We start from the raw sequence: 20,940 nt of genomic DNA, 5'->3' as shown, positions 1-20,940 counted from the left end.
TATAATTGTAAAAATAGGCAAAAGTGCTATAATTTGTAAGAAAATAATTTTTATAATAAAAATTTTGTAGCACCCCACTAGCTCTCTCATGTCACACTATTGTGCCACAGCATACAGCTTGTGAGCCACTGGCCTAGTTCATAACTAGGCCAGAATTGGATAGTTCAGTGAGAGTAAGGTATGCAATGACAAGGATTTGTGATAAGATACAAACACATGGCCGCCCTTTACACTATTGCCATTCCAGTGTTCAAATAATAATTACAATTTTTTTTAGTGTCTGAAATGTTATCATTTTGTCTTTTAGGGGTCAGTGTATGTGTATTTTGGATCCAAGAAAAGTGGATTGTCCTCTGAGCCAAACATCACCATAAAATGCAGGGTGAGTCATTTTGTTTTTAAAACGACACATTTATTTGACAAATATATTTTACAAGAAAATATAAATGATTTTTGTAAAAGTAAGGTTAATTGCAGTTTATAATTCCTTAGGTTTAGTGATAGCCACTATGGGGCCTATCTATCAAGCTCCGAAAGGAGCTTGACGGCCTGTGTTTCTGGCGAGTCTTCAGACTCACCAGAAACAGCAGTTATGAAGCAGCGGTCACAAAGATCACTGCTCCATAACCCTGTCCGCCTGCTCTGAGCAGGCGGACAGGAATCCCACAATTCAACCCGATCGGGTTGATTGACATCCCCCTGCTGGCGGCCGATTGGCCGCGAGTCTGCAGGGGGCGGCGTTGCACCAGCAGCTCTTGAGAGCTGCTGGTGCAATGCTGAATAGGGAGAGCGTATTGCTCTCCGCATTCAGCGAGGTCTTGCGGACCTGATCCGCAGTGTCGGATCAGGTCCGCAAGACCTTTGTTAAATAGGGGCCTATATCTTTAATTTGTTTGGTAGTCAATTTTTTTTTTTTTAAATGCACATGGCAGATGTTAAAGGGATAGTAAAGTCAAAATTAAGCTCTCGTGATTCTAATAGTGTATGACATTTTAAACAGTTTTCCACTTTATGTCTATTATTAAATTTGTGTCATTCTCTTGGTATCCTTTATTGAAGAGTGTACCTAGGTAGATTTAGGAGCAGCAGTACACTGCTGGGAGCTAGCTAGTGATTGCTGGCTGCACATATATGCCTCTTGTCATTGGCTCACCAAATGTGTTTAGCTAGCTCCTACTAGTACATTGCTGCCCCATAGCCTACTCTTCAACTAAAGATATCAACAGAACAAAGCACATTTCATAATAAAGTAAATGGGAAAGTTATTTAACCCTTTAACTGCTGAGCCATTTCCACCCCGTTTTGCAATTTTTATGTTTAAATATTTTTTATTGACTTTCATAGATTTTATGAGACATATTCTTCATAGTTTGTGTAACAAGTTCCAGAACATATACAGTATTTAAAAGAAAAAAAGCCCAACATGTTCCCAGAGATTGCAAAGCTCAGATTTTTGGAACTCACATATGTGTATTTGCAGATTAGATAACAAAATTCTGTAACTACGATGTAATACAGTAAAACTGACATTACTTACCAACATCATCTATACATTAGAGATCAACAAAAGGTTAACCAATGTCAGCAAATCTAAATCTTTGTTAGGGAGCAGGGGGTGGGGGGGGGGTGAGTGAACATCAACATTGGTAGTGACAGTTTAAGATAATAACTCAATGGATGCTCAGCAAGAAAATATTCCGCTATATATGTCTAGACAACCATTTCTAAAGGTAGTCAATCGTTCATTGTCACCCTACCGATCCAGTAATACCAAATCTGATTTATAGTGTCTCTATTGTTCAGTATTCCATCTGCCAACTCGTACATATTATATGTGTGTTGTATTTTATTTTATATTTCTGACCACGAGGGGGTACCTGACTTCCAACATCTCGCAATGCAAGTTCTAGTGACCGTACAGAGGATTCTGATAAAGGTGTTGAGATGTTTGTTATATTTGGCAATATGTTCATGTAGCAGGGCTTTTTGAATTGTAAGTGTAAATTCCTCATCTATTAGGTGGCTAATTAAAGTGGATAATTGTGTCCACACTGCCCCTACTTCGGTGCATTCCCACCACATATGTTTATATGATCCCACCTCCCCACATCCCTTGTAGCATAGTTTATTGCCGTGTGGATATATATGTGCGGTTGTCAAGTACCATCTAAAGAGTGTCTTCATTGTGTTCTCTTTCAGGTCTGCACTCAATAGGCCTCTGTCAGCAGACTGAAATATCTGTTCCCATTCCTCTACCTCTCTAGACACATTCAGATCTTTTTCTCATGCTAGCATTATAAAAGATTTGGACTTGTTTGGACTGGCTTGAATAGTCAGATAGAGTTTGGATACTGAGTGTTTGGTGCGATGGGAGTTGACACTATAGACTTCTACAATAGTAGGGGTGCCACTCGGGGACTGTCTCAAAAACGACCGGTGAGGAGCATAATTGAAGGTAAAAATACCAATGAAGTGTCAAAGGCGCTATTCTCTCTTGTAAAAGGCTAAATGAAATCAGGTTCCTATTTTCTAAGATATCTGCTACTCTGTATAGCCCCTTGTTTTCCCACTTCGTTATCTGCATCCTCAAGTCGCTAGATAGTAGGTATCTAAGTGGGGTTGAGAGGGAAAGCTCTGGTAGTAGATTCTTCTTCTTCACTACTGTCGCCCATGTATGTAGTGTATGGTCAAAAGTGAAAAGCTTGGAGGCCATCTTGATGGATTGTGAAAGTCTTTCATCCCAGAAAATTGAATCTGAGTTACCCCAGCCCCCTATCTCTGCTTTCAGTGTAGGCCATACAACCTCCCCCCCCTCTCCTCAGCATCAGTTTATCTTGAGCTACTCTAGCTGCTTTGTAGTAATCCATTAATTTAGGAGCCCCTATTCCTCCCAACGATTTATGTCTAGCTATAATATCTTTTGAGATTCTAGCCGATTTATTTCCTCTGATAAAAGAGATCAATTCGGTTTGCATCTTCTCCATCTCTGGTCTGACTATCTTAAGAGGTAGAGCTCTGAATAAGTATAAAAGTCGTGGTAGAACATTCATTTTTACTACTACCAGTCTGCCCAGCCAAGAAAAATTGTATCCCTTTCATTTCAATAGGTCATGTCTGATCTGCTTAAATAATGGGGTGTTATTAAATTTATATAATGAGTGGGTTTGTGTAGGTAGGTGGATTCCCAGGTATTTAATTGTGTGTTTCATCCATTTAAAGTCAAAATGTAATTCTAGCAATTTTTGGGTGTGATGAGGAATCGCTATGGGTAGGACCTCACATTTATCGACATTGATCTTATATCCCGAAATTCTCGAGAAAGTATCTAGGACCCCATATAGATTAGGGAGAGATATAAGCAGTTTAGTAATAGTTAGTATTATGTCATCCGCAAAAAGAGCGAGTTTGTATTCCGAGTTCGCTATTCTGACTCCCACTACATCAGGGTGTGTTCTAATCTTAGCCGCTAGCAGTTCAATACAAAGGGCAAATAGTAGTGGTTAGAGAGGGCAACCCTGCCTCGTGCCATTCAGTATAGGGAACATTTTGGACTTATAACCCGCTGAGGCCACTTGAGCTCCGGGGGATGAGTAGATTGCCTGTAAGGCTATCATAAATGAACAAAAAAGTCGAAGTTAGGCATGTATATGCATATATTGTACGGTCAACAGAAAACAGTCTTCTTAGTAGAAAACAATGTCACTATTGAGAAAGCTTCGGCGAAACGCGTCTAGTGACGCAACAGTGGGTATCGGAGGTATTTACTATAGTATGAACTCTACTACAATTGAACTCTATCCAGGTCTGTACAATTTTTGTGTTTTACAATATCCTTTAATAAAAGTTATATTTTAACGATATATACTGGATGGGACATCGTTTTCTACTAAGAAGACTGTTTTCTGTTGACCGTACAATATATGCATATACACGCCTAACTTCGACTTTTTTGCTGCTTGATAACTCGCTCCTGTATTATACTGATGCAGGTAGCGGTTTTTGTTATCGTTAACTGTGCTATTTTTTGAGGCTTAAGCACTGGTGTGTTTCATAAACTGCTGCACCAGAGAGCTCTTGGACTTTGCTCATATCATAAATGAACCATCGAAACCCATTTTCTGTAGTGTTGTAGATATATATTTCCAAACACCTTCTCCGCATCCAAAGAGAGGAGCAAAGAAGGCGTCCGTGACCTATCCAAGTAATGTATCAAATTAGTCATTCTTTGGATGTTATCTGGGACTTCCCTGTCCTTTATAAAACCCACCTGATCTGGGTGAACTAAATGGGGCATAAGTAACTTAAGGCGATTTGCCATAATTTTCATAAAGATTTTCAAATCCTGGTTGATCAACGAGATCGGGCGATAATTTTGGCATTGTCTATGATTTTTCCCTGGCTTAGGAATTACTGCAATCTTAGCATGCAACAATTCCGTCGGGATAGGGTTACCCTCCATAATATGGTTGCATAATTTAGTAAGGTGGGGGACTAATGTAGTTTTAAACCATTTATAATATTCCCCTGGGAATCCATCTGGCCCCGCTGCCTTTCCTGGTTTAAAGTCTCTAACCGCCCCCATCACCTCCATATTCGACACCGGAGCATTGAGAGTCTATTTTTGTTCCTTAGATAAGATTTTAATACGGGTTTGTGCAAAGAAATCAGTTGTAAGGGTTTCAGTATCTACCGAGTGAATAACTTTTTTCCCGTCATATAATTTCCCGTAGTATGTGGCGAATGTGTTGATAATTTCTTGTGGGTGTGAAGTCTCAGTGCCTTGAGCTGTTTCAATCAAGGGTATAGCTGAAGCTCTACAACGTTCTCTAATTTTGTGGGCCATGTATTTGTCTGGTTTATTAGTGAATACAAAATATTGTGATTTTAACCTCTGAATATCTCTAGTTGCTTGCAGATTGAGCAACGATGCCAGTGTGGTCTTTTTAGTTTGAAGTGTGTGTAGTATCAAGTTTTGTCTTGTTAACCTATGCTGCCTCTCCAGACTCTCTATTTCTTTATACAACTGCTCTAGTTCATTTTTAAGCTTTTTAGTTTGTATTGCTTTTTTCTTTATAAGTAGCAACCTGACTACCGCCTTGTGTGCTGCCCATGTATTGATTGGGTTGAGTGTAGTGTCCATGTTGATTCTCCAGTATTCTGTTAATGCCTTTAAGGTGGTGTTGTATGCTATAGCGGTCTTAACATGTGTAGGGTCAAATGTCCATGTCTTACATCTATGGGGGTCCCTTAAAGGGACACTAAACCTTGCAATAAACTTGATCTCAAATGAACAAAACATATGTATTAATCATATTGACAATATGCTTCAATTATAAAATATTTATTGTTTTCTGTATATTCATATAACAAAATTAATAGTTTTCCAAACCCACACTTACTAGTTTAGATGTCCGTAACCAATAGTCCCTGATAACCTGCGTTATCAATATGGCCGTAATCCGCCTTACTGCGCATGCGCTTTATTCTTCCGCGTCATCAAAAACATCACAATCCTTTTGAGCTGCAGACCGCCAAGTTATGCCAGTAGATGCCATGTAATGGCATTTGTAATCAAATAGGCAATATGCGCATGCGATAAAACGGTGGAATGATTTGCGCATGCGCCCGATGACGAATCCTTGGGATAATTATATGCACGCTAGAGCATAGCGATTGGACTAACTGTATTCTAATTTCTACACTGAGAAAGGGGGTTTGGCTTGGGTGAAGCGATTTCAAGGATTTTGTATCTCCTTTTCTAAGTCAAGAAATACTCGTTAAATATTCAAATCAGGTAAGTTTTAATCCCTAAGTTATTTGTAATCGATTTTAGGTTGTTCAGTGTAGTAAAAAAAACAAAGTTTTGGAATCCTTTAATCCATCTAAGTGGAGGGTGAGAATAGAATGGTCCGACCAAACGCATGCATGAATTCTAGAACCTTGGAGTAAGGGCTGGAGAACTTGGCTGGTGTATATGTAGTCAAACCGCACATACGATTTGTGTGCAGCGGAATAGAATGTAGTGTCTGTAGTTGCCCCATACAATGTGTACCATGTGTAAATCAGGGAGTGAGGTAGTAAAGAGTCTTGTATCGATTTAATCAGCCTTTTATGTTGGAGATTTTTATTAGTTAATGGTTTGTTAGGGGTTGGAATTATCGGGGTCATAGTGATATTGAAGTCTCCCACCAAAATAATTTTGGTCTGTGACCATTGTGTCAATAGTTGGGAGATATGTTTAAAGAACACGTGTTGATTTTCATTGGGCGCATATATATTGCATAGTAAGACTTCTACATCTGACATCCAGCCTTTGACAATAAGGTATCTCCCTTCTGGGTCTATGATGCTGTGCTCATGTGTGAAATTGATGGAGGAGTGAATTAATATTGAGACTCCTCTCTTTTTTAGCAGGAGCAGTAGCTTGAAAGTGTGTGGTAAAATGTTTTGCCCAGTACCTGGGGATATTAGTTTTAAGTAGATGGGTTTCTTGTAAGAATAAGATATTGGCTTGTACGGATGTGTATTGAGACATCGCCATCTTATGTTTGCTATCTGTGTTTAGCCCCCTAACATTGTGGGAAACCAATTTTATCTTAGGGAACATAGGTAGGGTTTGTTTTGAGTGTGGTTGATGTAGCTTTAGTTACCTGCTGGATCAGGTTCCTACCTCTCGCCTGGGAACTCGGTAAAGCATGGCTGCTAGTGTCTGTAAACATAGCGGAGTTGTCACTAGTAAGGAATAAAGAACTGGGGAGACAATAACAGGGTAAGAAGAAACAAGCATTTAACAGGTCCCCAACCTTGGGACCACCAAACTGAAAAAAACATTGTGTAAAATGATGAATATTCAATATTAAACATGGTAGGGGGATGCCGACCCTCCATAGGACTTAGGCTGTTTTAAACTACAGGATGTCTCAGTTCATTATCTGGAAAATAGAATCATGTATAGTTATCAGCCTATTACATTAAAACAGCCTGGCAGCCTTCAATCAAGGCTACAATATAGTTCCTTTCTCTCTGACCTTTAGTGCCCCATGAATGTTCTCGTTGTAGTCAACAGTTTTCTCCTTAAGGGCTATCAGGGTATATTAAGTCCCACTTCTTTTGCTTTCCTTTGTTTTTTTTGTAAAATTGGTTCACGTTGCCCTGGAATTTAAAGGTAGGGTTCTTTCTGGAGGTCTGCAAGATCTTTTCCTTGTCTGGGAAGAAAGTTAACCTTATCACCACATCACGGGGTGGAAGCACATTCTTCTGCTTAGCCTTCAGTGCACGATGAGCCCTTTCTATATGAAAAATGTAGTCAGCTGGTGTTCCCGTGATCTGACTGAAAAGTTGTGAAATATAAGCTGTCAAGTCCTTGTTGGTCACTTCCTCAGGTACTCCTTTAAGCCGAATGTTGTTCCTCCTGCTTCTATTCTACGCTAGTTTTTCTTGAAGTTCTAGCAGGGTTTGTTGTTGAGAGGAGACTGAGAGACTTCATCCATATTTTCTACTATGGTGTCTTTTTGATCTTCTAGGATTTCGATTCTGTTTCCCATATCAGCCAGGTCCGATTTAATCTCAGTTAGGCTACTGGTAACCGATGTGTGTATGGAAGCAATCTTTTCCCAGAGCTTTTCAAAGTTATCAGCAATATCTTTTTTAGAAACTAGAGTTTGTAAGTATGCCTTTGTTAGAGGAGTGTTATCTTCAGGCATCTGTTGAGATTCATTATCTGATTCTTCTTCTATGTCATTTTCTTTGGTTGTCTTACCAGACTGGGGAGGTTTAAAGAAAGTGGACATTGTTGTGGTTTTCAAAGATTTATATCCTTTCACTGATCTCCTTGAAGCCATGTCCCAATCTCTGGTTCGCCATCCCTTGTTGATTTACTTTGTAAAAAAGTCACCTCTGGGCTTGACTTAGGTATTAGTGGTGCACATAAAGTTATCTCCTACCAGATACCACACCCAGGAGTATATATGAAATAAAAAAATAAAAAAAAAATTCTTCAGAACTTAATAACTGTGTTGGCACATTATATTACAGCAAAGAGCAGTTATATGGTTTGCTACATCATCTGGGCTTAAGGGAGATGTGTGTGTTCACATATCTGATGAGGTGGAGAATGTCAAGTCCCCCTATCCTTTCAGCCTGTATAGCTACATGGTAGCTTATGCAGTTAAGGACAATATGAAAGAAAGCTCCCACAACAATTGGTAGTTGGGCAAGTTTTTCTAATTATATGATGGCTGTACCTGAGAGGTCAAGGTATTAAGAAAGGACCCTACTCCTTTATACTCAGGGTATGTTGGGGATTCTGGATAGTCTGATAAGTCTGTACTTGGGACTTTATCTCTAGCCGTCACTGGAGATCCTTATGTTTCTTATCCAAGTGTTCCACTCACAATATATAGGTGCAACTGATTATTTTTATTATCATTATTATCGGTTATTTGTAGAGCCCCAACAGATTCTGCAGCGCTAACTGATATAGCTGTTTGCTTTTAAGGAGTTTATAAAGACCACTTAGAGACACTGCACTTATTATTTATTTACAGGTATTATTGTGTCTGCCTGTTGATGCTGCAAACTGGAAAAAGGAGGTTAGCTGTATATATTTCAGCACAATTATCTGGTGGTCTCTTTATTATTTGCTCTCCTGCTTAGCCCAATTAATGCTTTTCCAGAATTTTTTTAAAAGCGAAGTCTCTGTGGGCAATACATGGTCCTAATTGTTGCTGTTAACACATTTGGGGAGGTCTGTGGTAGGGTCTCAATTTATTCTTAGGCTTATATTAGGATGGGGTCTGCTTTAGAGGATAAGCTGTAATAGCTGATTAAATTAGCCTCTGTATCGTTTCCTATTAAATTTAATGCCTAATGGTCCTCTTTGTGCTCAAGGGTTTTCTTCCCCCTCTGTAGACCTTATACAGCCATGTACTATGAGTAAGGTAAGCCCAGCTGCTGTATACTAGGCCGTCTGTCGCTTTCATGTGTGTGTGAGACAGTTGTTGCGCACTTACTTTTTTAAAGGAAGATGGTGGTCTCTTCCCCTCTGCAGCTCTCCCGGTTCTAGGCGCTTGTGTTTTGCACCTCGGAGCCATTCCACACAGCAGAGCCCAATGTTCCAGACATATCCCCGAGGTAATATGGAGCAAGATCACGTCTTTGGTGCTGGCTTTCCCTCTGTCTCTTAAGTAACTTGACTCCCGTAGTGTTCAGTGTCTCTCTGCCTCATAACCTCTTGCGCAGCGTATTCTCTCTCCAAACTGGCTGGACCTGCCGATCGCCTTATTTTGTGTTATGTGAGCTTAACACCCCTTCTATCAGGAGTCCGCTGTCCACCTTTTAGCTACCTCTGTTTCGGGAGCCCCTGCTCTGACTGTTCTGCGGGCCGCAGGCCCCGACCCTGGAATGCAGTTGTAGTGGCCGGCCCTCTATCTCATAGGTGTCTGAGAATCGATCAGTCAACGTTCTCAGTGGACTTCAGGCTGTGGACAAACCGTTTTTCACTTTCAAAATTCACTTTTTTTCAGTTGCAAATCTCGTAATAAAAGTTTTACTGCAGGAGCTAAACTCTCACATGTCTGCATAGCTTGAGAGTCGGCTCCGCCCCCCCATTTTGCAATTTTTAGATGCTACTGGATCCCGGAACTTGTGCTAATGGAGAAGGTCCTTTAGTGCAGCCTCTGGGTTCCGCCTAGGGTTGCCACATTTTGCCCAGAAAATTCCTGGACACTTTTTAAGTGGGCATGGAGAGGGTGTGGCTTGGGGCGTGGCTTGGGCGTGGCTTCTTGCGGCCTCAAATTCATTATGAAATCAATATATATATATATATATATATATATATACTGTATATTATATATATATATATATATATATATATATACTAGTCCTAAAGCCTGTGTGCACAGGCCATTTTTTGCATTACAGCAGTCCCACCCCTTGCTCTCTCTCTCTATATCCCCTCTCTTTTACTCTCTCTTTCTCCCCTCTCTTTTGCTCTCTCTCCACCTCTCTTTTGCTCTCTCTCCCCCCCTCTCTTTTGCTGTCTCTCTCCCTCTTTTGTTGTCTTTCTCCCTCTTTTGCTGTGTCTCTCCCTCTATTTTGCTCGCTCTCCCCGCTCTCTTTTGCTCTCTCTCTTTCCCCCCTCTTTTGCTCTCTCTTTCTCCCCTCTCTTTTGCTCTCTCTCTCCCCCCTCCTCTCTTTTGCTGTCTCTCTCCCTATTTTGCTGTCTCTCTCCCTCTTTTGCTCTCTCTCGCTCTCTCTCTCCCCGTCTCTTTTGCGCTCTCTCCCCCTCTCCCTTTTGCGCTCTCTCCCCCCTCTCTTTTGCACTCTCTTTCTCCCCTCTCTTTTGCTCTCTCACCCCCCTCTCTTTTGCTCTCTCTTTCTCCCCTCTCTTTTGCTCTCTCTCTCCCCCCTCTCTTTTGCTCTCTCTTTCCCCCCTCTCTTTTGCTCTCTCTCCCCCCTCTCTTTTGCTGTCTCTCTCCCTCTTTTGTTGTCTTTCTCCCTATTTTGCTGTCTCTCTCCCTCTTTTGCTCTCTCTCTCCCTCTCTTTTGCTCTCTCTCTCCCCCCTCTCTTTTGTGCTCTCTCCCCCCCTCTTTTGCTCTCTCTTTCTCCCCTCTCTTTTGCTCTCTCTCTCCCCCCTCTCTTTTGCTCTCTTTTTCTCCCCTCTTTTTTCCCCCTCTCTTTTGCTCTCTCTCTCTCCCCCTCTCTTTTGCTCTCTCTCCCCCCCTCTCTTTTGCTGTCTCTCTCCCTCTTTTGTTGTCTTTCTCCCTCTTTTGCTGTCTCTCTCCCTCTCTTTTGCTCTCTCTCTCCCCCCTCTCTTTTGTGCTCTCTCCCCCCTCTTTTGCTCTCTCTTTCTCCCCTCTCTTTTGCTCTCTCTCTCCCCCCTCTCTTTTGCTCTCTTTTTCTCCCCTCTTTTTTCCCCCTCTCTTTTGCTCTCTCTCTCTCCCCCTCTCTTTTGCTCTCTCTCCCCCCCCTCTCTTTTGCTGTCTCTCTCCCTCTTTTGTTGTCTTTCTCCCTCTTTTGCTGTCTCTCTCCCTCTCTTTTGCTCGCTCTCCCCGCTCTCTTTTGCTCTTTCTCTCCCCCCTCTTTTGCTCTCTCTCTCCCCCTCCTCTCTTTTGCTGTCTCTCTCCCTATTTTGCTCTCTCTCTCCCCCCTCTCTTTTGCTCTCTCTCTCCCCCTCTCCCTTTTGCGCTCTCTCCCCCCCTCTCTTTTGCGCTCTCTCTCCCCTTTCTTTTGTGCTCTCTCCCCCCTCTCTTTTGCGCTCTCTCCCCCCTCTCTTTTGCGCTCTCTCCCCCCTCTCTTTTGCGCTCTTTCCCCCCTCTCTTTTGCCCTCTCTCCCCCCTCTCTTTTGTGCTCTCCCCCCCTCTCTTTTGTGCTCTCTCCCCCCTCTCTTTTGTGCTCTCTCCCCCCTCTCTTTTGTGCACTCTCCCCCCTCTCTTTTGTGCACTCTCCCCCCTCTCTTTTGTGCACTCTCCCCCCTCTCTTTTGTGCTCTCTCCCCCCTCTCTTTTGTGCTCTCTCCCCCCTCTCTTTTGTGCTCTCTCCCCCTCTCTTTTGTGCTCTCTCCCCCCTCTCTTTTGTGCTATCTCCCCCCTCTCCTTTGCTCACTCTCCCCAATCTCTTTTGCTCACTCTCCCCCCTCTCTTTATCCCCCTCTTCTGCTCTCACTATCCCCTTCTTTTTAGAGCTCCTGATTCACTCACTATGCACAGCCACACACCCGGCACCTGGCCCAGCCCCGCCGCGTCCTGCTCGGCCCCGCCCGGCCCCGTCCATGCCACGACCGGCCCCGCCCGGTCATGCCCACGTCATGCCTAGGCCCCGCCCACACCACGTCCGCCGGCCACGCCCACTCCACCACAAGCGACGCCGGGGGAAGACAGTTAGAAGGCCAGGTGTGTTTGTCCTCGTGCTCAGTCTCTACTGCGCATGACAGCTTCAGACAAACACACTTGGCCTTTTATAATATAGGATATATATATACTGTATATTATATATAATATATATATATATTTTTATATACAGTGGATATAAAAAGTCTACACACCCCTGTTAAAATGTCAGGTTTCTGTGATGTAAAAAAATTAGACAAAGATAAATCATTTCAGAACTTTTTCCACCTTTAATATGACCTATAAATTGTACAACTCAATTGAAAAACAAACGGAAATATTTTAGGTAAAGGGAAATAAAAATAAAAAAATAAAATAATATGGTTGCATAAGTGTGAACACCCTTTTATATCTGGGGATGTAGATTTTTTCTGAATTAAGCAATCACATTCAAAATCATGTTATATAGGAGTCAGTACACATCTGTCATCATTTAAAGTGCCTCTGATTAACCCCAAATAATGTTCAGCTGTTCTAGTTGTTCTTTCCAAACATTTTGTTAGTAGCATCCTACAGCAAAAACCATGGTCCGCAGAGAGCTTCTAAAGCATCAGAGGGATGTCATTGTTAAAAGGTATCAGTCAGGAGAAGGGTACAAAAGAATTTCAAAGGCATTAGATATACCATGGAACACAGTGAAGACAGTCATCATCAAGTGAAGAAAATATGGTGCAACAGTGACATTACCAAGAACTGGATGTCCCTCCAAAATTGATGAAAAGACGAGAAGAAAACTGGTCTGGGAGGCTGCCAAGAGGCCTACAGCAACATTAAAGGAGCTGCAGGAATATCTGGCAAGTACTGGCTGTGTGGTACATGTGACAACAATCGCCCAAATTCTTCATATGTCTGGGCTATGGGGTAGAGTGGCAAGACGGAAGCCTTTTCTTACAAAAAAACCATCCAAGCCCGGCTAAATTTTGCAAAAACACATCTGAAGTTTCCTAAAAGCATGTTGCAAAAGGTGTTCTGTTCTGATGAAACCAAAGTTTAACTTTTTGGCCATAATTCCAAAAAAATATGTTTGGCGCAAAAACAACACTTCATATCACCAAAAGAACACTATACCCACAGTGAAGCATGGTGGTGTCAGCATCATGCTTTGGGGCTGTTTTTCTTCAGCTGGAACTGGGGCCTTAGTCAAGGTAGAGGTAATAATGAACAGTTCCAAATACCAGACAATATTGGCACAAAACCTTCAGCTGAACATGAAGAGGAACTTCATCTTTCAGCATGACAACGACCCAAAGCATACATCCAAATCAACAAAGGAATGGCTTCACCAGAAGAAGATTAAAGTTTTGGGATGGCCCAACCAGAGCCCAGACCTGAATCCAATTCAAAATCTGTGGGGTGATATGAAGAGGGCTGTGCACAGGAGATGCCCTCGCATTCTGACAGATTTAGAGTGTTTTTGCAAAGAAGAGTGGGCAAATCTTGCCAAGTCAAGATGTGCCATGCTGAAAAACTCATACCCAAAAAGACTGAGTGCTGTAATATAATCAAAAGGTGCTTCAATAAAGTATTAGTTAAAGGGTGTTCACACTTATGCAACCATATTATTTTATTTTTTTATTTTTATTTCCCTTTACCTAAAAGATTTCACTTTGTTTTTCAATTGAGTTGTACAGTTTATAGGTCACATTAAAGGTGGAAAAAGTTCTGAAATGATTTATCTTTGTCTCACTTTTTTACATCACAGAAACCTGACATTTTAACAGGGGTGTGTAGACTTTTTATATCCACTGTAAATATATATATATATATATATATATATGTGTATATATATTATAATATATATATATATATTTGTTATATTTACACATAATTAAGCCCCCCCCCCCCCCAAAAAAAAGCAAAGTTTATGTTTTGAACCTGGTACATCCTGGTTATCCATTAACCAGTGGAAGACAGGCAGAAACATTGGGCTGCATATCAACAGGTGTGAACTACATTAATCATTTTTCTAAAGTTAAGAAGCAAATCACTTGAAGGTAAACAACTTTGCAGCGCGCAAACAAAATAATTTAACAGCACTTGATGTTAATAATATATGCTCCTTGCACTTTGCAGCTAAATCAGATAAGCATGTATCAACATTGTAACAACTTGTTGTCATGGATAGTTGCAAGATTTCACTTCATTCACTCTCTTGTGGAAATGATAGGATCTACTGCTAATCGAGTTTATAAATAATAAAATACTGTTCCCAGCTGCCAGCACTATAATGAATCCGTTGTTTCTGCTGCATACTGTAGCTCCTACAGTAATGTTTACCACCCGCTGTGTGACAGTGCTGCCCTGTATGGCACACACAATCACGTCACTGTCCCTACATACATACGTCTCCCCTCACCTGAGCACACACTGTTAGAAGACCTGTTGCTTGCCGCTCGCTCCAACTCATCAACAGTGAAGCAGAATAAAGAGCTCCGGCACCGGCTAACGCCGCTCCTCCAATTCGGATAGCTCCATAAACTAAGTTGGGCTTCAGCTGCAGCCGGATGTGATGACGACCCTCTTCCCCCCTCCCACTGTCCATCCCAGACTCCCACACCAATCTCCGCCTCACTCTCTCTTGGAGACTCCACCCACCCGTTGTAACCCCAGGCCAACTAATGTTTTGTAAAGTCTGCTCACTGCGGCTTGCTGCGCCAGGGGAGTGCTTAGCCCGGGGCATTTGAGGCTAGTTCCGGGACACAGGACACAGAGCCTCACACCGGGACTGTCCCGGTGAAACCCGGGGCGGGTGGCAACCCTAGTTCCGCCGCACTAATCATCCTATTAGCGCAACCCTGGACTCTGTGAAGAAGGGTCGGATTAGTGAAGCCCCCACCACTTTATCCTACAGGTGACACTGAGCCACCTGCAACAAAGTGACATTTACATTTGTTTTAACAAAAACTAATGCAGTGCTTTGTTTGTAAAAGAAAATGTGCCTGTACTCAAACAAAATTTGAATTTTTAAATGTTGGGAGGTATTTTGCAGCCCCCTCTTGTGAAAACTAAAGTATTTACATGATGATTACTAATATTACCTGCTATGAGATGGCAGAGGTGGTACACTCAGTACTGATGAGTAACCACACAAACAAAGCCCTGAGGTAATATAAATGTTAACTAATATTCAGCTTAAAACAAAACCAATACTGAATAGTACAGCACACAAATATTCTGAAAAACTCATTTTTCAGAATATTTGTTCCAAATTATTCGTCTGAAACAAATAATTCAGTGCTGTACGTTTACTTCTGATGGAAATGATTTATTGTACTTGCATTTCTTCTTATAATAATACACTGGGTCTTTAATATAGATCAAATCAAATGAAATGGCTGAAAAGCTTTAGTGGATAATATATTTCTACTGACCATGGGGGATATTTATCAAAGCCTCAACTTTGTTGCATTCGCCGGCACCAATACGCTTGCCTAACATCGCGGCTGCGTATCTCAATATACTCTCCTTATTTATAAAAAAGCCAGCAAAAAGCCGTGCACCAAGTACGTGGCGATGAGCATCAGACTGTTGTTAACTAACAGTCATCGATCTCGCATCTATTTGGATTTTTCCCAACTTTATTTATACCCTGTCACTAAACGGCACTACTATACTAAAATGTTTAACACCTATCCCGCCAGTCCCCGACACTCCCGCAACCTAAATAAAGTTATTAACCCCTATCCCGCCGCTCCCCGACACCACCGCAACCTAAATAAAGTTATTAACCCCTATCCCACCGCTCCCCGACACCGCCGCCACTAAATAAACGTATTAACCCCTAAACCTAACAATCCGCTCACTTTAAAAGGACCTTTTGTGGGGCATTGCCCCAAAGATATCAGCTCTTTTACCTGTAAAAAAATACAAACACCCCCGCCCCAAAGTAAAACCCACCACCCAACCAACCAACCCCAGCCCCTAATCTAAAAATAAAACCCACCCAAAAAAAAATCTTAAAAAAACCTAACACTAACCCCCGACCATCCACGTACAGTTCTTAAAGTCCCGCTTGAATGATCCATCCAGAGCCGGAGAAGTCATCATCCGGGCGGCTTCTTCCATCTTCATCCAGCCGGAGAAGTCCTCATCCAGTCAGCAAAAAGTCTTCATCCAGACGGCATCTTCTATCTTCATCCATCCGGTGCGGAGCGGGTCCATCCTGAAGACATCCGGTGCAGAGCATCCTCTTCATATGGTCACCGCCGTAAACTGAAACTTCAATGCAAGTGACGTCATCCAAGATGGCGTCCCTTGCATTCCTATTGGATGAAAGATTTCAATCAGTCAATAGGATTAGAGCTGCTAAAATCCTATTGGCTGTTCCAATCAGCCAATAGGATGAGAGCTCAATCCTATCTTGGATGACGTCACTTGCATTGAAGTTCCAGTTTACGGTGGCGACCATATGAAGAGGATGCTCCACGCCGGATGTCTTCAGGATGGACCCTCTCTGCGCCAGATGGATGAAGCTAAAAGATGCCATCTGGATGAAGACTTCTTGCAGACTGGATGAGGACTTCTCCGACTGGATGAAGATGGAAGAGGCCACCCGGATGAAGACTTCTTGCCGCCTGGATGATGACTTCTCCGGATTCGGATGGATCCTTCAAGCAGGACTTCAAGAACTGTAAGTGGATCATCAGGGGTTAGTGTTAGGTTTTTAAAGGTTTTTTGGGGTGGGTTTAATTTTTAGATTAGGGTCTGGGCATGTAAAAGAGCTAAATGCCATTTTAAGGGCAATGCCCATACAAATGCCCTTTTCAGGGCAATGGGGAGCTTAGGTTATTTTAGATAGGTTTTTTATTCGGGGTTGGTTGGGTGGTGGGTTTTACTGTTGGGGGGGTGTTTCTATTTTTTTACAGGTAAAATAGCTATCTTTGGGGCAATACCCCACTAAAGGCCCTTTTAAGGGACATTGGTAGTTTATTGTAGGCTAGGGTTTTATTTATTTTGGGGGTGCTTTTTTTATAGGGCTATTAGATTAGATGTAATTCTTTTTTATTTTTGACAATTTGTTTTTTTATTTTTCGCAATTTACTTTGTTTTTTTTATAATTTAGTGTTCGTTTTTTTTCTGTAATTTAGTAATTTGTAATAATGTTTAATTGTATATTTAAATAATTTTAGTAGGGTTAGGTTTCTTTAATATGTAATTTAGTTTATTTAATTGGTAGTTTAATTTAATTGTAGGATAATAGTTTGGGTAGGTTAATTAATAGTTTAAAATAGTTTATTTTAATTCTACAGGTAAGTTTAAATTTATTTGAAGATAGGGATGTTGTAATTTTAATTTAAAGTTAGGGGGTTGTTAGGTTTAGGGGTTAATAGCTTAATTTAGTTTTTGCAATGTGGTGGGCTACGATTTAGGGGTTAATAGGTTTAGTTAGTGGTGGTGATGTGGGAGGCCAGAAGTTTAGGGGTTAATAAGTTTATTTAGTGACGGCTGTGTCAGGGAGCGGCGGAATAGAGGTTAATACATTTTATTTAGGTTGCAGCGATGTCGGGCGACAGATTAGGGGTGTTTAGACTCGGGTTTATGTTAGGGTGTTAGGTGTAAACATAACTTGTTTTCAACCATATAAATCAATGAGATGTCTGGCAGAATCGAACATAAGCTTCCGCTGCTTTCAGACTCCTATTGATTTCTATGGAATCTGTTGCCTCCTGTGTGGTGGATTGAAAACCAGGTACGCTGGGTCGGAATAGCCACGAGCGTACCTGTTAAAAGTTTGATAACTGGGAAAAGGTGTCAAATAGAGCCGAATGTGTATTCGGAACATCTGTAATGACGTAAGCATCGATCTGCATCGTATTGAGACCGGCGGATCTTATGTTAGGTCACAAATTTCAACATTTACCGGTCTGTAGGCTTTGATAACTAGGTCAGATCAATCTTGCAACAATTATGCTGCGGAATTCCGGCGTATTTGCGGTTGACAGCTTGATATATAGGCCCCCATGACTTTTCAGTTGTCAGAGGAAAAACAAATATTTTCTTTCACCCTGAGTTAACTCTCAGTTTCTTTTAAACACTCTTGTAAAGAACAGATCCTTTTTTTTCAGCTAGAGTGTTCTTTAACCCTTTGAGTGCTAATGACGGCTCTGAGCCGTCACAGAGTTTCCCACTCTGGTGCTAATGATGGCTCAGAGCCGTCACTAGCACTCTCCCACTTTGAGGGAGATCTGGGGGCTCCCACCCGCTCCTACCCCGGCGATCGTGCCTGTAGAGTGACAGGCATTGCGTGGTGACGTCACGCGCAATAACGTGATGATGTCACCGTGCAACTTTATTTATACTTAACAATGTTAAGTATAGGAACAGGGGGCATGCTGCTTAGAAGCCTGTATCTCAGGCATCTAAGAAGCTACAGACCCCCAAGACCCATCATTGGAAAGGTAATCGCCTAAAATTTCCAACAGTATAAGTATGGGGGTCTGAAAAAAATAAAAAAGTTAAAAAAAATTGTAAAAAAAATAAAAAAATAAAAAAAACATTAAAAAATCTTAGCATCCAGGTGGGAAAGTGCTTAGCACTCATAGGGTTAAGAATAGACCTGTTTAGGGATGCATATAATCTGCATTAACCTATTTCTCTAATTTCTCTACTTTCTCACCTCGGATCCCTCACTTTCTGTCACAGCCAGACCTCCCAACCTTCATGGATCGTGCAGGATTGTCAAGGGTTGGTAGGTCTGACTTGCTTCCCAACTGCAGATTTTTGCCCTGACTTCATGTCCTGGTTTTCACAGATTGACCCAGCTCCAACCAGGAAATGCTCAGCTCCATCAACAATAAAACCATTCTCCTGCCCATTACATGACAGCAATCTGCCTCTCCCACTGCAGCCCCGCAAATCACTGGTGGGCCAGCGCTTACATGTTCCATCAAATCCCTGTCCCAGAAAGCCTCTGGGTAAATGTTAAAAGATGTGTCTCAACTGCTGTTCATGCACTTCCTTCCTTTAGATTGCAAGGTCACAAGCCTTTGTGCCTTGTAGATCACCTTACATAAGGTTGTGTGTATTAGATGGTAACTCATAGGCAGGATCATCTGCCCATTATTATAATAATATTCACTTTAAAGAAAGTATTTTAATTGAAATGCAGCAGGTAAGTTAAATTTTAAATTATTTTTAATCGCAGAAGCTAAAGCATGTTACATTTTGTATCCTACAGCTCACATATTGTAACCTGGGCTGGTCCCTGCTCGCTGCAGACATCAATGGAGATAATAGGAAGGACCTTGTTATTGGCTCTCCTTATGCTCCTGGCGGAGGGAAGCAGAGAGGCTTGGTTGCTGCTTTTTATTCAAATCGCAAAAGAAACAGAAGAGGTGATATTCATTATTTTCTGTCTATTGATATTCATCCATAAAAGTCATATAACAAAGTTACACCTAGGTTACAAGTTTTGCATTAGAGGCTGTGCGGTGCTAACGAGCAGTTTATGGTCACCGCTCACTTCCAGACAGCGCTGGTATTACAGGTTTTTACAACCCAGACAAGAAGTGAGCGTTGAGCAAAATTTTGCTTCTTACCGCACTCCAATACCAGTGCTGCTTACGTTAGCGGTGAGCTGGTGTAACGTGCTTGCACACAATTTCCCCATAGGAATCAATGGGGAGAGCCGGCTGAAAAAAAGTTTAACACCTGCCAAAAAGCAGCATAAAGCTCCTTAACAGCATAAAGCTCCATTGATTCCTATGGGGAAATACATTTTATGTCTACACCCTAACATGAACCCCGAGTCTAAACACCCCTAATCTTATACTTTTTTATTTTTTTTAAATTAGCTTTATTATGTAAAATAGAAAATGGAAGTTACAGCTTTTGGAGACGCAGCTCCATATATAACACATGAATAGCTTGACATTATACATAAAGGTTTATGAGCTAATTAGTTTTAATAAAACAACTTAACTTTGGACCGGTGCAACCCATGTCTAAATAAGAACCACTTCATCTAAGTTTCCATGTGTAGCTTTATGTGAGATATAGTGACTGTCTACTGATTATACTCATTAGGTTACAAGTCAGTGAAGGGACCATAGGACTACTCTGTATACCAACACTATACCCAATACCATCAGATGTGAACTTGGAGCTAAACTAAGTGCCTCTAATGTATGATTCCCAAGTTGTCAGGATATCTGAGTATATGTCCATTCTCCAAATCTTATACTTATTAACCCCCGACATCGCCGCAACCTACATTATATTATTAACCCCTAATCTGCCGCTCCGGACACCACCGCCACCTACATTATACTTATGAACCCCTAATCTGCTACCCCCAACATCGCCGACACCTACATTATATTTATTAACCCCTAATCTACTGCCCCCAACTACCTACATTTATTAACCCCTAATCTGCTGCACCCAACGTCGCTGCCACTACAATAAACATATTAACCCCTAAACCGCCGCACTCCCGCCTCGCAAACATTAGTTAAATATTATTAACCCCTAATCTGCCTACCTACATTTAATAACCCCTAACCTGCCGCCCCCAACGTCGCTGCCACTATATTAAAGTTATTAACCCCTAAACCTAACACCCCCTAACTTAAATATAATTAAACGAAATCTAAATAAAATTACTATAATTAACTAAATTATTCCTATTTATAACTAAATACTTACCTGTAAAATAAACCCTCAGCTAGCTACAATATAACTAATAGTTACATTGTAACTAGCTTATGGTTTATTTTTATTTTACAGGCAAGTTTGTATTTATTTTAACAAGGTACAATAGTTATTAAATAGTTATTAACTATTTAATAACCACCTAGCTAAAATAAATACAAAAGTACCTGTAAAATAAAACCTAACCTAAGTTACATTTATACCTAACACTACACTACAATTAAGTTATTTCCCTAAATTAAATACAATTAAATTAAATTATCTAAAGTACCAAAAAACCAAACACTAAATTACAGGAAATAATAAACAAATTATAAGATTTTTAAACTAATTACACCTAATCTAATCCCCCTAACAAAGTAAAAAAGCCCCCCAAAATAAAAAAGCCCTACCCTACACT

General features: G+C 41.2%; 1 protein-coding gene across 1 annotated transcript in view; it reads left to right on the top strand.

The window, feature by feature from the left end:
- The window catches only part of GPLD1 (glycosylphosphatidylinositol specific phospholipase D1), a 220,839-nt gene that overhangs the window by 138,200 nt on the left and 61,699 nt on the right, over positions 1–20,940 (top strand). Inside the window, exons 16-17 of the mRNA XM_053714797.1 lie at positions 308–382; positions 19,066–19,222. Of these exons, the coding sequence (XP_053570772.1) occupies positions 308–382; positions 19,066–19,222 (232 nt within the window). The remainder of the gene's footprint in view (positions 1–307; positions 383–19,065; positions 19,223–20,940) is intronic.

The sequence above is a fragment of the Bombina bombina genome, chromosome 5, assembly GCF_027579735.1.
Source record: "Bombina bombina isolate aBomBom1 chromosome 5, aBomBom1.pri, whole genome shotgun sequence".
Taxonomy (NCBI): Eukaryota; Metazoa; Chordata; class Amphibia; order Anura; family Bombinatoridae; genus Bombina; species Bombina bombina.
This window is presented reverse-complemented; position numbering and strand designations above follow the sequence as displayed.